Consider the following 18695-nt stretch of genomic DNA (forward strand, 5'->3'; position numbering starts at 1 on the left):
AAATTCATAAATACAGCATGATATCACTGTGCAGTGATTGTCATGTGAAAAATCTCAAGGTATTTTCCTTGAGTTCAAAACTGAAGTTAGCTGTAGATTCCATAAACAAACTATTACATTGTGTCAATTTTTGATTATCATTAGAGTAGAACATACAGCTCTCTCTCTCCATACCTATACACTGTACCGTGAAATGAAAGCCATCAAGATACATAATAGGCAATACAATGTTTCTGTAAAGAACATCTGGTCCATCTGACAGTTCTGCATGCGCTAGCCACAATGTGTGGCTTGAATGGAAATCTGAAGCAAGCCTCACACTCAAGTACATGTACGCCAACAAAGGCTTGGACGCAAAGACAACATAGAACCAGACGTGTTTTGAATAGTTTTGTTTTAATAGTGATATAGACCTATATGATCATAATTACAATTACAAACCTTCGGGGATAGAAGGAATGTGGTATAATAAATATTTTCCAAGAGACCCATGGAATGTGTTGATAAAATTACAAATAAAAATAAATAGAGCTCTGGAAAATAAAAAAAAATATTTACAATATCATGTAACTTAAAAAAAATGTACTGTGACCAAAGCAGAGTGCATCAAATATAGTCAAGAATCCAGGGTTTTCAATGTGATTAGACTTAAGTAGTTACATTATATAAAGCTAATTTGAGAGTACAATACCAAACACCTGTCAGCTGGTTCCAGTGAATCATATTTCTACTTATGGGCTTGCATAAAAACATAAGAATGCGAAGGCCGTTTTAGAAATGTAACATGCATTCCACATTCAGAGTTATCAAAGTATTAAGTTCCTTGTCTTTAATTTCACTTTTTGAGGTATGGTTTTAATATTTAATAGTAAAATGATCAATAAGTTCATTTGTGTTTCTTTTTTTCTATGGTTTCATTTCAGAAAATGTCATGAATTATTAAAATGAAAATAAACCTTATTTATAGTGTATTCTTCAAAATAAACATCACCTCCCTTCAGTGTTTTCTAATCGGGGTTTAAATAGTATGTTATAATTAGAGAAATACTGAAAAAAATTGAAAGGCATTGAATAATCAGCAGAAATTCAAGGAGATTCTACTTTGATTTTAGCTTGCATCTAGCTTGTGTTGGGACTGGAATGAATGCAGGAGGTAATGGTATGTTTCAGTACTAGTAATTTTTTGCGGTTATTATTTTTATTTGGAACTGGCCAATATAGCATAGCGAATTACAAGTATAAATAGTTTTGTTATTGACACATTTCTTTGAAAGAACAAGCAATGAAACTGTTATCAATGAGTGTAGCAATGTTTCCTGAGAAAGTTGATAAAATTGTATAAGTGTCAACCCCCCTTTAGGTTGATCAATAGAGTTTCGTAAAAATCTTTGGAAATTGCCGATACTTTGCGAATAGATTGCTTATTGCTAGACAAGGTCATATGCGGGCCATAAACTGAGATAACAAACCAAATCTTTCAGATTATAAACATGTTTTAACCGTTATGCTGATAATGGAGTTACCACATATAAATTAAAACACCACCCTTTCAATTAGAAAATACGTTTCCACAATTTTGAAACCTGGGATAACACAATGCGTTAGAAACTATATTTTTTGTAAATATAAGGCAGTTGAAATAGTTTTCCCTATACTAATGCATGGGCGATAAATGTGAAAACTCTTCAAACTGTATTGATCAAACTTAACCCTTTGTAAGCCTAAATAGTGTAGCTGTTCATAAAATAAATATTTTTTTCAATCTTAGTTGAGAATCTTCAATAATTAGGAACTGATCAATGGACAATTAATTATAATCATTTCCATTTAATCCAAAATTAAGAATATTATGAATTTGATGCTAGTAGCCCACCCACACATATAGCCAGAGGAAATATGAAAATAAATTTTGATTTTTCAATCTCACACCAATTTCACAGCCGCTTACAATGCTCGCTTATTTTGTCTGAAAATGCTTACAATGCCAGCCTATTTTGTCTGAAAGATTTTGACGTACATTAATGTAGATGAATAGCCTTGTTCAGCCTGGCATATTAAATTGAAGTACCCTGTGTAATTACTTGAAAAGTCAGCCTCTAAGGGAAACTTAACTGAATACCTGGCTTATGTAACAATTGTGATCATGATTCAATAAAGATGTAATGATACATGGACGGACAAGGTACTAAAAGTAGGGAAGCACTAAAATGTATAATGCATTTGATACTATGAACTGCATCTCTACTGGAGATAAACCACTTTTACAGCCAACAATAAAGCAATTCTTGTTGTAAGTGAATTGCAATTTTTTTTTTAAATCCAAAGCTTCTCTACATATCCGGATTGACGCTTCCTGACCTACGATTGAATGAGAGTCAAGTACGCTTATAATCCAAACTTTTTAATTTTTGTGAACAATTATTACCTTCTTGTTGGCTTTAAAAACCTCCTTGTTTACTTGTGTAATTCTTTATGCTTACACCTAGGGAACTGTTTCTAAATTCGCAACACTGAGTGCGTACATTTCTAAATGCTCTTGTGTGATCTGTTCTGCCAGCCCATTTTAGGAAAAGATAATAAAAAAAAATGTCGAAAGTGCTCATAACAAATAATATACATATTAATTTGTGCAGGTAAATGAATGCAATAATCTCCTGCGACAAAATGTCAGTGGATTGTTGGAAATTGTTTTAATATCACAAAGTAATACTATTTAAACTTTTTTGTATATTTATCAAGGGTATTGATATTGAAATATTCACCTGACCTACCAAGGTAGAGCATGGCAGGCATTAATAGCAAAATCTTTTAGGTAAAAGGCACCCCTGCAATGAAGGGTGTAAAAATTTCATATAGTTTTACCATTATAACAAAAACAATCTTTGGGGAAACGAACAAAAAGTATTTTCTGCCACAATAATTAATATATTTGGAATATATTTATAAAATGTACAATTTTTTGCAGTGTAAATTTAGAACAATGAAAAACTTATAAACTGTAAAAATTCACATACAGTTAATTAAACTTTAACAGCCGCAATAACAACAGGAGTAAAATAACCAGCTCCGCAGAATAATGAGCAACACTTGCTAATATTTACTTAAAATGTGTGTAATAGAACAAGCAATAGGTACCGAGGCCTGATAACCTAATCACACTTTCAGTATAAAATTATATAAATCTTTCTCAAATAATCATCACTCTGAAATTTGCTAAAAATTAAAAATACAGTATTCACCACATTTTGCAATTGATCTTAGCAAATGTACATGACTTAACTGAATAAGACGCATGCATTTAATGTCATTGTTAAAAGAAATATTTTAAGAAAATGGCAATATCAATAAAAATAAGGTTCCACGTAGACAGCAATTTCCTGCACATTATAGTTCCTTTATGTATGAAACATATTCTTCGAAGATCTGTATGCCGCAATCAATATAAACCAAACCAAATGTCTGGATCAAATCAAAATTGACATTAAAAATTAAAAGTGCATAGGTTATGTGCTCGATCTTGTACTCCACAGAAAATCAACTGCAGCAAATATAATTTGATTGTTTTGTTTTTTTAATGCAATTAGCAACAGAGCATGCACAGTGTTCTTATTAACAGCACCACTGGTTAGACCAATCAACAAGGTGACTTTAAAAATGAACATCAAATACCAAACATATATATATATATATTTATAATATATACAGTAAACATATATCAGAGTACTACACATAAACTACTTTTTTGTTTTGAGTCAAGTGATTCTTTTTCTTGGTTATTTACAATACTGGACCTTCGCTCCAAGCTGAGTGATTCTTTTTTGTTCTTGTTGTTGCGCTTCCCCACATTCACACCATCGTCTAACGTCTCCGATTTCTTCCTCGGTGTGATCACTTCATTTTGCTTGATATCATCTTTCAGCTTCTCCTTCGTGTCTTCAGACTTTTTGACTTCTTTTATTTCCTCGCTGTCTGCGGATGGGGGGGTTGTGAAGCCACAGTGGTGGTGGTTGGTAGTAGTGGTGGTGATGGTGTTGGTATAGGAACAAAAAGAGGGAAAAGATGGTATTTTTGAGTTAGAAGCTCTGGCATTAGTTACTGCTAGTAATTTGTACAGCTTCATTACCAACATTCACTGTAATCACAGAAGCTAAATAAAAAAATAAATAAAGAAAGAGATGGCAAGCACCTTAAGAGGAATTGCAAGCAACAGATTATGGGAGCAAGGTAAGCATGTGCAGCGATATTCCCAGTGTTGTAAATGCTTCATGCAAACATTATAAATGGCATTGCATTGCAGTTAATAATCCTTAAACCCCAATCCACATATCACTGGATGATTACTGCAATGAATAAAATTACTAGTGATGAAAATAAGCGCAGTTTTTTTGTATAAAAATATATATTGGCATCATTGGTACAAATAAAACCACCAATGTGCGGTAAGTCATATAGTTTTTGGAGTTTTCACAATGACAACCGTATATGCTCTATTAGAAGCGCATGTGAACCAAAATTTGCAACTCTTGTAAACTGGATTACCAAAATATAACTTACTATACCATAAACTGGCTTCTGTCTTTTATGCAAGCATAGACACTTCTAATAGAACAAATATGGTTTTTAGTGTCAGTTTTAAGCCTTTCATGTAAAATTAGAAATAGGAAGATGAATGTGGCAAGATTTGGCTTATGTGACAAAGTGAAATAGTGGTTTTTCTGGTGATATGGAGTGGGGGTTAGAATTGTACATGAAAGACTTTTTCTGAAAATTTATTTATCAAATACAATATTGTCCAATTTGGTGATGATTTTGCATTTCTTGCCCTTTAAAACGACACTGTAAACAAATTACTTTATAAATATTAAAGTGTGTGGGGTTACGATCATCATCAGTAAATAAAACAGACGGAGACTTGGAGAGGACCTTATGAAAGCACATATTTTATATTCCTCTTTACGAAAACAGCAATGAGACACATTAATTTTTATGCAAGCAGACGAGATGAGAAGCAAGAGCATAAGCAAGCCAAGCCTACAATACAGTAGAAAGCCAGAACTAGTCTAAACATTACCTGTGACAGTACTCACTAAATAGAATGGTGGTAATAGACATTTTAACATAGCTGCGAGGTGGATACGTGCAACTAACTGACAGATGTATTACTTGTATAGGTATTGTGTACATTACATTATGCAGGTGAGCCATTACATAATATGCAAGAAGCGAAAGATGCAGAGTTTGTTTAGTTTTTGTAACCGCATTGGTTTGTTTTTCATGAAAATTAATGAGCCATTTCTGACTGTTCACAACATATATGACCATTTGATATTCTCAATACAGCATTGATGTATATTATTCGCCTCAAAACGAATTCAAGCCGAAACTGGTCTGATATGTTATGTTATTTGATCAACCAATGCTAGATTGATATCCAAATAGTCATTTTAAAACAACTTGAATGTATCAACACTGTGTACACATGCTTTAATGTTCAGGAGTGGTACCACACACTTGAATGAACAAAAGTGGGAAAGGGAAATGTGAGAAATTTGTTCACCCACGCTGCAATGGAAAAAAAGATCAAACACATTATAGATAGTGAAGTGGAAAAAGAGGAAACTGGACAGTCTTTTTATTATCACAATAGGGGGGAGGGAGGGAACAGACCATTTTCTCAGTAAGAATAATAAGACCCAGGCATCAAATGCTTTCAGAGTATCAGCCGTTACTGTTTTGACTTGTATGTACACCAGACATATGGTAAATATGCAAAATATTTGACCCAGGGTTTTGGAGAAGATGAACAATGTTGCTACATACACATAGGGTAAATATATGAATCAAGCAATCTGTCTCACAGTTTCAGGAAAGTTGAAAATAATACTTCTCCATAGAAGAGAACTAACAAAATCTTCACTAAGATTAGAAAACTTTATGAACAAATTGTGAAGACCATTCCCATGATGACTGAGTGCAATCTGGCGGAGGTAGTCATTGAAGATATGAAACGTTATTAACATCATAGGTTAGAAAGATAAAAAAAAAACATCAGAAAATTAAACTTACCAGTTTTGCCGATAAATTGTCAATTTACTTATTTTACTAAAAAACATACTTTCCTTCACTTGACATGCTACCTATACTAAATAGACAAACTTCCCAAGGGGATTGCAAGTTGCAAGCCTGTTCTCATGTACATTGATGGTTCTAATGTGTTGTTCTGCAGCAATTGCAAGTGACACCTGCTTGATGATTGCTATGTGTAGTCCTGCCCGTTATGTTAACAGGTGAGGGAGACCTAGAGACATGTTGGCATTTTATCCATTAATTCCATTTATTGGTCCGTCCTATCCATGACTCAGCTGATTGTTCCTTGTAGTGCTATCATCGTTATAATCATTTCTGACAATGTTGCCAAGTTTTGTCCAGTGCTGAATGAATCCTTTGAAATTCAAAACAGGGGGGGGTGTTCATATTTACCCAAGATATTGTCATGCATTGGAAAGAGGAGGGAATAGCGGATGTAGATTTTGCTGCCACAGTCCTTAGCTAGTTACAATCTTCTCTTTTTTCATCCCTCATGAATGTCAAACCTTTTCACCTTGACCTGAGACTGTTTCATGTCAGATTGTTAAAAATCAGATATCTTTAGGGTGATATTATTGGCATCCAATGTTCCTTTCCATCCAATGGTCCTCAAATAATTGCTTACAGACTAAAAATACATTATTTTATTGTATCATGAACAATATCTCAATTAAGGATACGTTTATCAATACAGATTATTATTACATGATTGAACCAGAAACTCTAGCTATTTCTTTTTTTTGGCGTCTAACTGCATCACCTAGAGTCAGTACATTTAAATGCACATCCAAATGAGAGAGCCACTTTTTATATACAGTTACATCTTTTGGATTCACATACATTTGTTGTCAACATTGTTACTTTGTCATTCCTGAAGAAAAGTTGTCTTCTTCTGTCAAAACACCAACAAATAGCCAATAGCACTGTCGAGAGGTTATTATAGCCATAGGGTTATTTTTCACAGCCTTCATGGCATCGAGTTTTCACACAGAATTCCATGACAAGAGTACTGTGATATTAATTTTACATGCATGGAGGGCAGGAACAATACTCAAACTGGATGCCATTCTCCTGACTATGTCGGTCATGCAATGGAAACCACAATCCTTATACACTAGGGTTACTACATCCATTCTATATGTCATTTGTGATGCTTACAGTGACACACTGTGCATTTGAGATAATTATTAACTTCTTGATGGATACCTGAATGTCATTGATGTTAAGTGTGTTGCCTGGCAAGTTGATTTCATATTCTCCCAATGCTATTAAAACAAATCAATCATTGTAAACATGTTCAATGTATGTTCACTTGACAGAAGAATCTGTTCGGTTGTGGTGCCCCTTCAGTTGTTGTGCCCTTGTTGCTTTTTCCCAGCTTTCAGCGAAAAGTGGTTTTATTTCAGTCTTTCAAACATTTTTTTTAGCCCTTCATGATGGAGTCCAACTTTGAGCTGATAAGGTTGGTAAGCATTGAATTTTTACGGCTGGATGTACTTGATTAAAGTCCACTTTCCAGTTGGCATTGATGGCATTACTGTATTGGTGTCCAGCAATATCAATCTTGGAAAAGCTTCTTTCTACTGCATCAAATTAAGAAGTGATGCTGATGATGTGGTTGGTTGAAGGCTGCCCTCACAGGCTAGATATGTGATGCTTTTGTATTGTTACCCCCCCCCCCCCCCACCAAGTTGTTTTTTGTGGTGCTAAACTGGCCCATACGAAAAGAAATGCATGTCAAGTGAAGGTACTGTACGTTTATCTTGTTCTACTACTTAGTTACACTAAAACAATTTGAGTGAGATGGTCTGTGTACAAACAAAATATGGACTGTTTATGGTGTCTGGTGTCTGCGAGTAAAACAATAGAGGAGGTGATGTTGCCTAGAGGATAGTTGTGTATTAGGTCAGATGGAATACATGCAGAAATATGCACACAGTTAGAGTTTCAGATCAGTTAGCACGTCACCTCACCAGCTGTTTTACTGGATTGCTTTTTATCCTCTTTGCTTGTCTTTGCATTATCAGGTTGAGAGAGCTTTGGGTGCTCACTCATATCCTTGTCGTGTTGCTCCGCAAGAGACTGCCAATTCCTGCGGTTATTTAGACAACCCTCGAAAAGAGGTTTCAGAAGTGGCTCCAAGTCTGCGAAAGTCTAAATTGGAGAAAATAACAGAAACATAACACAAATAAAGAATAGGATAAATAAGAAGCTGTGTGTGAGAGAAAATCAATAAATTGACTCTAACCCTCAAGCTCATGATCATCCGCCAAGGCCTGCCAGTTATTTCTGTTTGTTTTAACACCGTCATAGAGTGGCATCAGCCCTGGCCACACATCTGCAAACATCTAGAAATGATCAGAGGAAAAACAAGAGAAGTGATGATGAGGTAGGTTTCCATGGAAACCATGTGATTGAATCTTGTTAGTACAAGGAAGTTGTAGTTAATGATAAATTGAAAAAAAGGTGGGAAAAATACAAAGCTGACGTTTTTAAAGCCTAAAGAAATGTTACAAGTAACAATGAAAAAGATATAGGGTTAAAAATGATACGAACATGCAGTTAGTAAAAAGTGATTTAAAGTATAAACTGAAAATGAAATTATTTTATGAATCAAAAGAAAACAGTATGACAGAGCGGAATGATGACAAAAGCCAGCAAAAAATATTTGTCTGTTATTGTGTGCCATGCAGTGGTCTAAAATGGCTAGGCTTTTGGCGTTTACTACTACGTTACCACTGGCTAAAAGTTTACTCACATGTGAACAAAGCAAAAAAAACTCTCAAGATTGAAATTAAGAAAGGATGATCCTTGATATCTTGGACTGATTTAAGTTTAGACAACATTACATGATAAGTATTAACTGCTACTTTATTGGGTGAGTCACTTAACAGTTCTTTCACAAAATTTTCACCCCAAATTGGAAACCAGTCTGATGCGGAAAAAAACATGACGGCTAGAAATATAACTAGTAAGACTTCATTCTACATTCACTTCAATCATTTTCTGTAGATTTTCTGGGGGAAATGATTTAAAAAGGTGATATTTAACACAATTACCGGTACATGCGATACTGATTTTGGGCAAAGTGTTTTTAACTATTTTTTTTAATGTTTTGAATAAACAACAAATGCAAAGTTCTTGTCAAATCATTTTGAAATCTACAGTCCTAGACTAAATAATCATCTAAATATGTTGGCAATATGTTTCAACCTGAAATGTAAGCTTGAATGATCAAGCTTCTAATAAAGGAATTATAATTTTTTGTCAATAAAGTTAGCTCTTATACATAAGAAACTGTTGATGGAAATTGACAATTCAGATTCTGAGGTGTACATCAATTCAACTTGTTCTGGCAAAAATAGTATATCATATCACACATATGCATTTGCAATCCAATTCAAGATGGCTGACTGGCAGCCATTTTTTTATGTCTACCATTCTGGAACTGGGTATCCTGGATAAAATACCCTATTTAATCATAAAATAAAAACATGTGGACTAAACACATGACAATTGTCAGCAAATATTTGCAAATGACAGTCAAATGACATATTTCCAGGAAGAGCCAGATGTCTTATTTTTTAGGTATAAAAAACATGAATGTCAACGTGTGTCAACATAAAGTTTCATTTAGAGGATGAGGTGTCAGCTGATGCGGAGTTTGTAAACAATCCAGGATCATTCTTTCTTAAACTATACTGATAGATAATATATATTATTTAAAACAACATTTTTTAACGATGGTGATAACAGATTGGGTAACCTAATATCATAAATATTGAACAAAAATTGCCTTTATTTCATAAGACACATAAAATGAGTGGAAAACCCTAGAATTTCATAGTTCATAAATTAAATTAAATAAAAAATCTAGTCTTTTATCACCACCCCCTATCTTTGAATAAGTGCAGCAAGTTGTTTTGAGTGAAAGCTGGAACTAGCATTCACGCTATTTTTATGTTTTTAACAAGAATATATTGATAAATATCAATTTTAATAAAATTTATTTTTAAAAACTTATATTAGTAAAGAACTGAATAAAGTATGAGAGACTTTCCTGCACTTATCAAAAAATGTAAAAAAAATAAATTACTTTTATATTTATTTTTATGTAATTATGTCAGGATTTCTGGAGATTGATGTGACTGAATTTTTAGTGATTGTCAACAATTTAGTCAAATTCACAACAATCAAATCATGAAATTGCTTACATTTGAAGATGCTTACGAGTTGAAGATGCAAATCAATACTTATGATCTGATTGAATTTGTAGTAATTGGTAAAAGAAAAAATGGTGAAATGCCAAATGAAGTAATCTGGTGAAAAAACAAATCGAATTTATGGTAGATTGGAAAAAATTCAATGAATTTCTTGTAGTTAATGAAAGACTCAATGAAATGCACTCCTGGGAAATATGTCAAGGCCCCAAATACATTTTAGAATGATTAGTGACAATCTAATTTGGCTTGTGATAGATTGTGGTGACACGTATACAGAGATATTTATTGTCAATTGTAAGTCAGTATAAAAACTGAGGTACGTAGATTACTAAACATACAGAGAATCAAAACATTAGTTGTGACGTTTATTGACATGCAACTGATAAATAAAACTAAATGATTAATGGCACTTCTAAATAAATGTTCAGTGGCTGGAAAACACGATATAATGAATTCCTGATTTTTGCAATTTCCTTGACAATCCATGTTTACCTTATAAACTGGCGTACAGATTGCATCAATGAAGCCTACTTGCATCTTGGGAAGTTCATCCTTCTTTTCACGGTCCATCATTGCCTAAGGGAGGGAACCAGTACAACTTGTGTAGGTTTTTCACAACTAGTCACAACAACAATTTTGCATTAACAAACAGTTGAATAGAGTCACATGGCCATCATAGAGGTTTCTCATAGGATGAAAAACCAGTAATGCAATGAGGTCACATGATTCTATTTTTATCACACTTTTCTTGGTCACTGTTGATTGAATATTATAATAAAATGTTATGTTAATGTCATTTTGAGTAAAGAAGGAATCTATCATTTTACTGAATTTGCATAACTTACTATTGGTTGTTGACCGAGTTGAGTTTTTTCTAGATCACCTTGTTCAAAGAATTCACTAGCAACCATTTCAGCAACCCGATGTTGAATTTCCCATGGTTTGGTGATGGCAGAAACGTCACATGCAGTCATCATCATTCCCCTATAAGCAGAAAGAAATCAAGTTTTTTGTACATTTAGTTGAGTAAAGGAACCAGTAATTAATGTTTTCTAAGTACTGTATATGGGTCAAAGATAGTGGATACGTTTTTGAAAAATCAATCGCTGTCACAATTTGGTTTCAAGTACAAATGTTCTTTATCAGAGACAGGTCTTTCAAACTGATACATTTCCTCTGCAATTTTGACTCAATCTTTCTGGTTTTCCACTTTCCAACATTTAAAACACAATCATGTCTACACATCAGACAGTAGGAACAAGACATTTTGATTGTTTGACATGTATTTACACAAATAAAATGTCATACAGGTTAAAAGTTGCTGGTGTTTGTGGCTGTAACCTGTGTGTAAGCATTTCGGTAATTTGGATTTAATATCATTCTAAACAGTACCATGGTTCATTTTTTGACTGCATAATTTCACTGCTAATGATCTCATGAACATTTGAGAACGACACTTCTTTAAAATAATGTACTAAATCTTGGATGTTGTTCCAAGAAACATCTGCCACTTATGATGGCTCCTCACCTCAGTAGATCTTTCTTTTCATCATCGTCCCACTTACAGTCACCCTTTTCCACCAAACTGCTAAACTGTCCACGTTTTCTGAAACAATGAAATGGAACATTCAATGCATTGGCCTGTAGTTGGTTTTATGACTGAACTTACCTAGGCATTGAAAGAATAATGTATGTACTCAGTTAAACAGTTTAATACCGCTATCTAAACTTACCGAAAGTAAAGTGCCAAATCTGTAGATAAAATTGCACTTTCTAGTATTTTAATAGCTCTTCGATAGTCTTCATGGGAAAGAGAGGCAAATATGTTGTTACCCTGCAGATGAACAGACATCATTTACATAATCAATATCTAAGTAATGAATGAAATCATTAATAAAATGTAAATTCTCAATGTGCTGGAAATGTTGTTTCAATAAATTAAAACCTAAGCCCGTCCACATAAATTTTGGTTGTGTCTATAGCCCACTGAGTACCCCCCAAAATGCCTTGACTTTGAATGGAAAAAGCTATGATATTCATCAAATATTAATGATCAGGTAATTACATTAGATAGTCACTGTTATAAAGTTTAAGAATAATAATATAATGAATAATATTCCAGATGTGTCTCTGGAACAAAATTCGCTTAATCAAAATGGCAGCCAGTCGGCCATTTTGAATCTGACATGCATCAAGTTTTATCACTCTGTTCCATTTCAATGAACGTGCTGCTTCCATACAGCAAAGAGATCTGAATAAACCCACCCTGGAAACAGACATAATCTTCAAAAAATAAAAACATTTTTACGATATATTTACCTCACTATTTAATATCATGATGCAATGATCGAAATGATGATGCTCCATGGTGGATGTTCCATAAAGTATTGCCAATGGAGAGTCAGCCCTTCAAGCAAAAGAAATCAGTATATTTACAAACCTCTGATAAGCAATCAAAGTAGACATGACCCTAAGACTCAAACACCCTTATAGTTGTTATTCAACTCAACTGGGAAACAAATTTAAACAAAACAAGTCATTGAAAATGACACAGTCCCCGTTAAGTTCTCTTTGTGCTCGTCATATTAAAGCGGAGGGGTTGTCGCGAGCGTGTCCTTGAAACTTGAGTTTCAAGTGGCGTATACAACAGATTGTTTATTTACATCAAAACACGTGTTTCGTGTCATAGTAATATGGCCAAAATAAAAACAGCCGTTATTCAGCCATCTTTGATCTGATTATGAAACACACTGATATGTATGATGTATGTGCCAAATACGAATGAAAATGGTACATAAATTGTGGAAATATAGTAGTAAGGCCAAAAAGTCAGATGGCTGTCAATCGGCCATCCTTGACCAGATTTTGAAACAAATTGTCATGGATATGCATCCTAACATGTATAAAGTACATGTATGTGCCAAATTTGAATGAAAACTGACAGAGCACGTCCAAGATACCGCATAAAAAAACAAAAACAAGATGCCTGCCAGTCGACCATCTTTGATTCATCATGGACATGTATCCTAACATGTATAATCTATGTACCAAGTTTGAATGACAACTGACAAAGCATGTCCAAAATACAACATTTTCAAAAAACAAGATGGCTGCCAGTCGGCCATTTTGAATCGAATCGCTAAACCACTGCATGTGCATATGTCCCACATAAGGTACTAGGCACATGCAAAGAATGAACGGAATCGGTCCACAGGATTCTGAAATATGACGTTGGATAGACTGACGCACGGACAGACGGGCACACGGACGGTCGGACGGACAGACTCACGGACGGTCGGGGACATGTATCCTAACATGTATGATCTATGTACTAAATTTGAATGAAAACTGACATGTCCAAAATACAACATTTTCAAAAAACAAGATGGCTGCCAGTCGGCCATTTTGAATCGAATCGCTAAACCACTGCATGTGCATATGTCCCACATAAAGTACTAGGCACATGCAAAGAATGAACGGAATCGGTTCAAGGGACTCTGAGATATGACTCCGGACGGACGCACGGACACACGGACGCACGGACACACGGACGAACGGAGACCGAATTATAAGTCCCCGTTTTCGGACTTCGTCCGAACGGGGACTAATAATATTTTTCAATGCGACCAAACTTGACAAATTATCGAAAATAAGCTTACATGATAGTAGAGCTTACATGTTAAAAGGTCAAAATTCTGGCTCTAACTAACCCGTTTGACTTATGGGCCATAAACAGGCATGTATCTGCAAGGCCACGCAATATTGTTTATGATGCTTTAATGAAAATTATATTCAACAACAAATCGATTAAAGAAGAAAAACAATGTACGCTAAAACTCTACCAATATAAGATTGTACTGTTTGACATTATTTTTTATCTGCCTCACTTGTGTTTAATAAGGCAGAGAAATGAATCAAAACATTTGGTCACCCTTGATTAGCAACAATACACTTCAGAAGCATGCTACTGTATATTACTTACTTCTGTTGGAATGCATTGTTGGTTCCTCTGTGATCTAAGTCATGACACAGGCATGCTACAAGCAGTGCAAACACTTCCAAATCACCAACCACTCCCTCCATACCTCCACTCTGAAATGCAAATTCAATTTAGGGTAGGTCTTTAATACAAGCTGACAAATTTGCACGACATACATATATACATCTATTTAAAAATTCATTTATTCTATTTTTAAAATCTTGCTCCAGTAATTTATACAGTAACATCTATATTTTAAGTTATTTGTTCTGACAAACCTTAATCATCGCAAACATCGTCTGTGCCACATTGAAAGCATGTCTCCAATTATGATAAGTCACAGGACGATAATTCTTCTTTACACTCAAAAGCCAGCGACAGATCACCTATATAAATTAGTTGACACAAAAATAATTATAAATAAATCACAACTGCAAAAATTCCAATCTGTCAAATAAGACAAAACTAATCTTCTTATGCAAATCAGTAGTTATCATTTCTTTAATGTCTTCCTGATATTCGTTAATTGTGATGCAAAGCATGTCATTATTTAGCTGGTGACCTTGCTCCCCCCCCCCTCTTTATTTAGTGGGATTAACAGACATTAAATTTCAGTTTTTAAATTTTTTGATCTGGTCATCAATGCTTTTAGCCTACTAAATAGGACTGATCACTTTGATGCAGGTGATCTTTTTACCTGGGTGAATGCCAAACATTAGACCCACTCAATAAGAAGCTTCATATTGATCTTGATATCAATCTAACTTGTCCAACTGATACTAGATGTGCTGTCAATAAACTGGGCAACAAGCTAAGTCAAGATAGAGGTGTTCATATCCCTATTCATCTATTCCTGCACATCATCAAGACGTCATTGTATCAGGACATCGCATACTGGTCCTACTAAAGCTTAAAATCATGGGGATTTACCAGCCCAAAGCTTGACATAGTTCTTGACACCTGAATATTATCAAGCTGTCATTGGTCATTCTTGAAAAGCTGCTGGGCATACACTGACATACAAATCAGGCAAGATTAATTCTTGCCATATGCCACTAGGCTCATATGCTCTTAAACCTCTTCTATTCAAATTCCAGTAATTTTCTGATGTACATTTAAAAATTTCATGGAAATTTGATAAACTTCTACTATAAAATTACTGCTAGATTTTGTTAAATTTTTACTGAAATCCATACAGTTCTATAGAATTTGATACAGACTACTTTCGTGAAAATAAGACTTTTATTACAGGTAAGTTTATGGGAGTTAACCACTGTAAAAAAACAATTTTGGTATGCGAGGATCGAAGTAACTCAATTATCTCAATCATCAAGGGAATTTTGGATTTTATGGAACTTATTTGAGAAACAAAGCTTTGAAAATAAGAAATTTCTCCCCGGGAATGTATTCTTATTCACAACACATACAAGATTTATTTTGAGCATAGAAAACAAAATACTTACATCGTAAGGCACATGGAACAAATTGATCAGATCACACTCTTGAAACATCCTTATAGAGGCAGTTAATGTCTCATCTTCATTCAGTTGCAGATCATCAAAATTAAAGGTGAACAGTTGTAACTGATCAGCAGATGGAATTACTGCAGTCTGAAAAAAAAGAAGTACATTTTAATACCCAGTATTAATATCTAGATACAGGCAGGCATCATGTAGGGATTACACTAGATGTCTCCCATTAAAATAAAGCCTGGGGGCAATATGAAGTAACTTGTAATTAGACGACAAATTTTTCCCTATATGCTGCCCTTGAGCTTAAATAATCTAGTTGTTTGAAAACAGTTTGTAGAGTCTACCTTAAGTCTGTGGGTTTCCTCTGGCTGAGCAGTTGCATGGTATGAGAGCACTTCCAATGCCACGGTTTGTTTCGCCATTAATTGACAAGCATTCTCATACATCTGGGTATTATGCATACCAAGACCGCAAAAGATTGCAAATGCCTGAAATAAAAAAATATAAATATAAATATTTTGTACCATCACCCAGATTTCAGCATCACGTGATATCATTGTTTATACAATATACATAATATCAGATGAATACATGTACTCTCTGCCATTCGCCCCAACATTCAATTTGAGAGTGAAAAAACATGTTTAATTTAACGGCATGAATTACTCGCAATGAAAGTTCTTTGAGACTACTTCGTGGCATTGCATAACCACTTTAGCTTAAAAATTTCACGACCAGAAAAATTGTAACCACTCATGGTATAAAATGGGTTTCATGTACAACTAAATTGTTTCAAGCAGTAGTATAAATATAACTCAAAATTAAAGCCGCAAGCGGCGTCACCGGGGCCCAAGCTGACAAGATTCTGTTTCATAATTAATGTGGTCACATGTTAGACAATCAGGTAGCTTGAATTATCAGTAACATGAGGTCAAAATGAAGTTGGGTACCATGTATTTACCTGGTTTGGTTATCGAAATATGGTTTTCAGGATATATAATGAGCCATGTTCTTAATAATGAGATTACATAATCATATATAGCCATTTCTTATGTCAGTTACATCTTTCATTCAATGTCTTCATAATGACACTTGTTACATGTCCTGCTCTGCGACAGTGTTTTAGATATGACTGCTTTGCATATTAATGAGTTCGCATGACCATATATGGTCATCCGTTATTTTTAATCAAATCTCTTGTTCACTGTTGTCATAATAACACAGGATTCATCTTCCTAACTGCAACAGTGTTTAAGATATAATGGTTATGCATATTAATGAGTTCACATGACCATATATGGTTATCTGTTATTTTAATAAAATCTCTTGTTCACTGCTGTCATAATAACACAGGATTCATCTTCCTAACTGCAACAGTGTTTAATATATAATGGTTATGCATATTAATGAGTTCACATGACCATATATGGTCATCTGTTATTTTAATCAAATCTCAGGTTCACTGCTGTCATGATAACACATGAATCATCTTCCTAATTACAACAGTGTTTGAGATATAATGGTTATGCATATTATTGAGCTCACGTGACTATATATGGTCATCTGTTATTTTAATCAAATCTTTTGTTCAATGTTGTCATAATAACACAGGATTCCACTTCCTAACTGCAACAGTGTTTGAGATATGACAGTTATGCATATTAATGAGCTCACATGACCATATATGGTCATTTGTTATTTTAATCGAATCTCTTGTTCAAGGTTGTCATAATAACACAGGATTCATCATCCTAACTACAACAGTGCTTGAGTTATAACAGTTATGCATATTAATGAGGTTAGAAGCCCCCACCCCATGGGTGCCCAGCCACGTGGCCTAACAGTGTGCTATTGGGGCAAAATGATGCATCTGATGACACAAATGCACATACAAAATTTGAAAGAAATCAGACTAATACAAAACATGTAGTTGCATAATTTCTATTTTCACAAAATCCAAGATGGCGGCCAAACCACGTGACTGATCAAAATAATATTATTTTTCTCGTATGCAGCTAAGGCCAGGCATGGTAAATATAAAAACATGTAGTAGATTGGTTGAATCGTCTCTGAGAAACAAATACCCAAACTTTTGGTCAATTTTGCTTAAAATCCAAAATGGCGGCCAAACCATGTGACTGATCTGAAATTTTGTTTAGGTTTCTGAAAGGGCTTGATACACAGATGCCATAATGCAAAATTGAAAATATTCCCTCAAGTGTTGCCAGAGTAAAAAACTACTTCCTGTTTAGAAGAAATCCAAAATGGTGGCCAAACCACGTGACCAATCGTAAACATTTTTTCAAACATAAATGGGATTCATATATAGAAGCTAAATACCACATATGAGAGCATTCTGCTTGGTGGTTCTGAAGAAGAAGATTTTTAAGTGTTTTTTGCCGTTTTTAGGAAAAACAAAATGGCGGGAAAAGTCACATGACCGCTAAAGTTTTTATTGCTGATATTTATTACACATGAATTGTACTATATACCATGAACAAATCTAGACGCCTAGACCCTCAGAAAGTGGTCAAACAGCCACTTCCGGTTTTATTTCAATCCAATATGGCTGCAAAACTAATTGTCCAATCGAAATTCTGAAAGCTTGTTGCACCAGTTCACATTAGGGACTATCAGTATAGAGCATTATCAGACCATTCCGTTCAGCGGTTTTCTCAAACGGCTTGACGAAAAAAGTTACGGAAGAAAGAAAGAAAGAAAGAAGAAAGAAAAAACCGGACAATAAGAATAGGGGCCTCGCCCTTCAGGCTTGGGCCCCTAGGACAATAAGAATAGGGGCCTCGCCCTTCAGGCTTGGGCCCCTAAAAAACCGGACAATAAGAATAGGGGCCTCGCCCTTCGGGCTTGGGCCCCTAATTAAAGCCGCAAGCGGCGTCACCGGGGCCCAAGCTGATAAGATTCTGTTTCATGATT

General features: G+C 34.6%; 1 protein-coding gene across 4 annotated transcripts in view; it reads right to left on the minus strand.

The window, feature by feature from the left end:
- Positions 1–377: 377 nt before the first annotated feature.
- Positions 378–18695, minus strand: part of LOC100369315 (cGMP-specific 3',5'-cyclic phosphodiesterase-like) — an 87841-nt gene continuing 69523 nt past the window's right edge. Inside the window, exons 8-19 of one of the 4 annotated variants that reach the window (XR_014930723.1) lie at positions 16106–16249; positions 15753–15899; positions 14568–14675; positions 14293–14402; positions 12630–12717; positions 12044–12144; positions 11839–11916; positions 11156–11294; positions 10803–10886; positions 8336–8435; positions 8061–8241; positions 3812–3969 (exon numbers count right to left, since the gene is read on the minus strand). Coding sequence is in view for 3 of the 4 variants with exons in the window: in XM_085504399.1 (XP_085360525.1) it covers positions 3716–3969; positions 8061–8241; positions 10803–10886; positions 11156–11294; positions 11839–11916; positions 12044–12144; positions 12630–12717; positions 14293–14402; positions 14568–14675; positions 15753–15899; positions 16106–16249 (1434 nt within the window). In the remaining variant the exon portion in view is untranslated. Of the gene's footprint in view, positions 3970–8055; positions 8242–8335; positions 8436–10802; positions 10887–11155; positions 11295–11838; positions 11917–12043; positions 12145–12629; positions 12718–14292; positions 14403–14567; positions 14676–15752; positions 15900–16105; positions 16250–18695 lie in introns of all 4 variants that reach the window. The other 3 variants (XM_085504399.1, XM_085504401.1, XM_085504402.1) reach the window with 3 other exon arrangements.

The sequence above is a fragment of the Saccoglossus kowalevskii genome, chromosome 10 (genome assembly GCF_978046115.1).
Source record: "Saccoglossus kowalevskii chromosome 10, keSacKowa6.1, whole genome shotgun sequence".
In the NCBI taxonomy this organism is placed as follows: domain Eukaryota; kingdom Metazoa; phylum Hemichordata; class Enteropneusta; family Harrimaniidae; genus Saccoglossus; species Saccoglossus kowalevskii.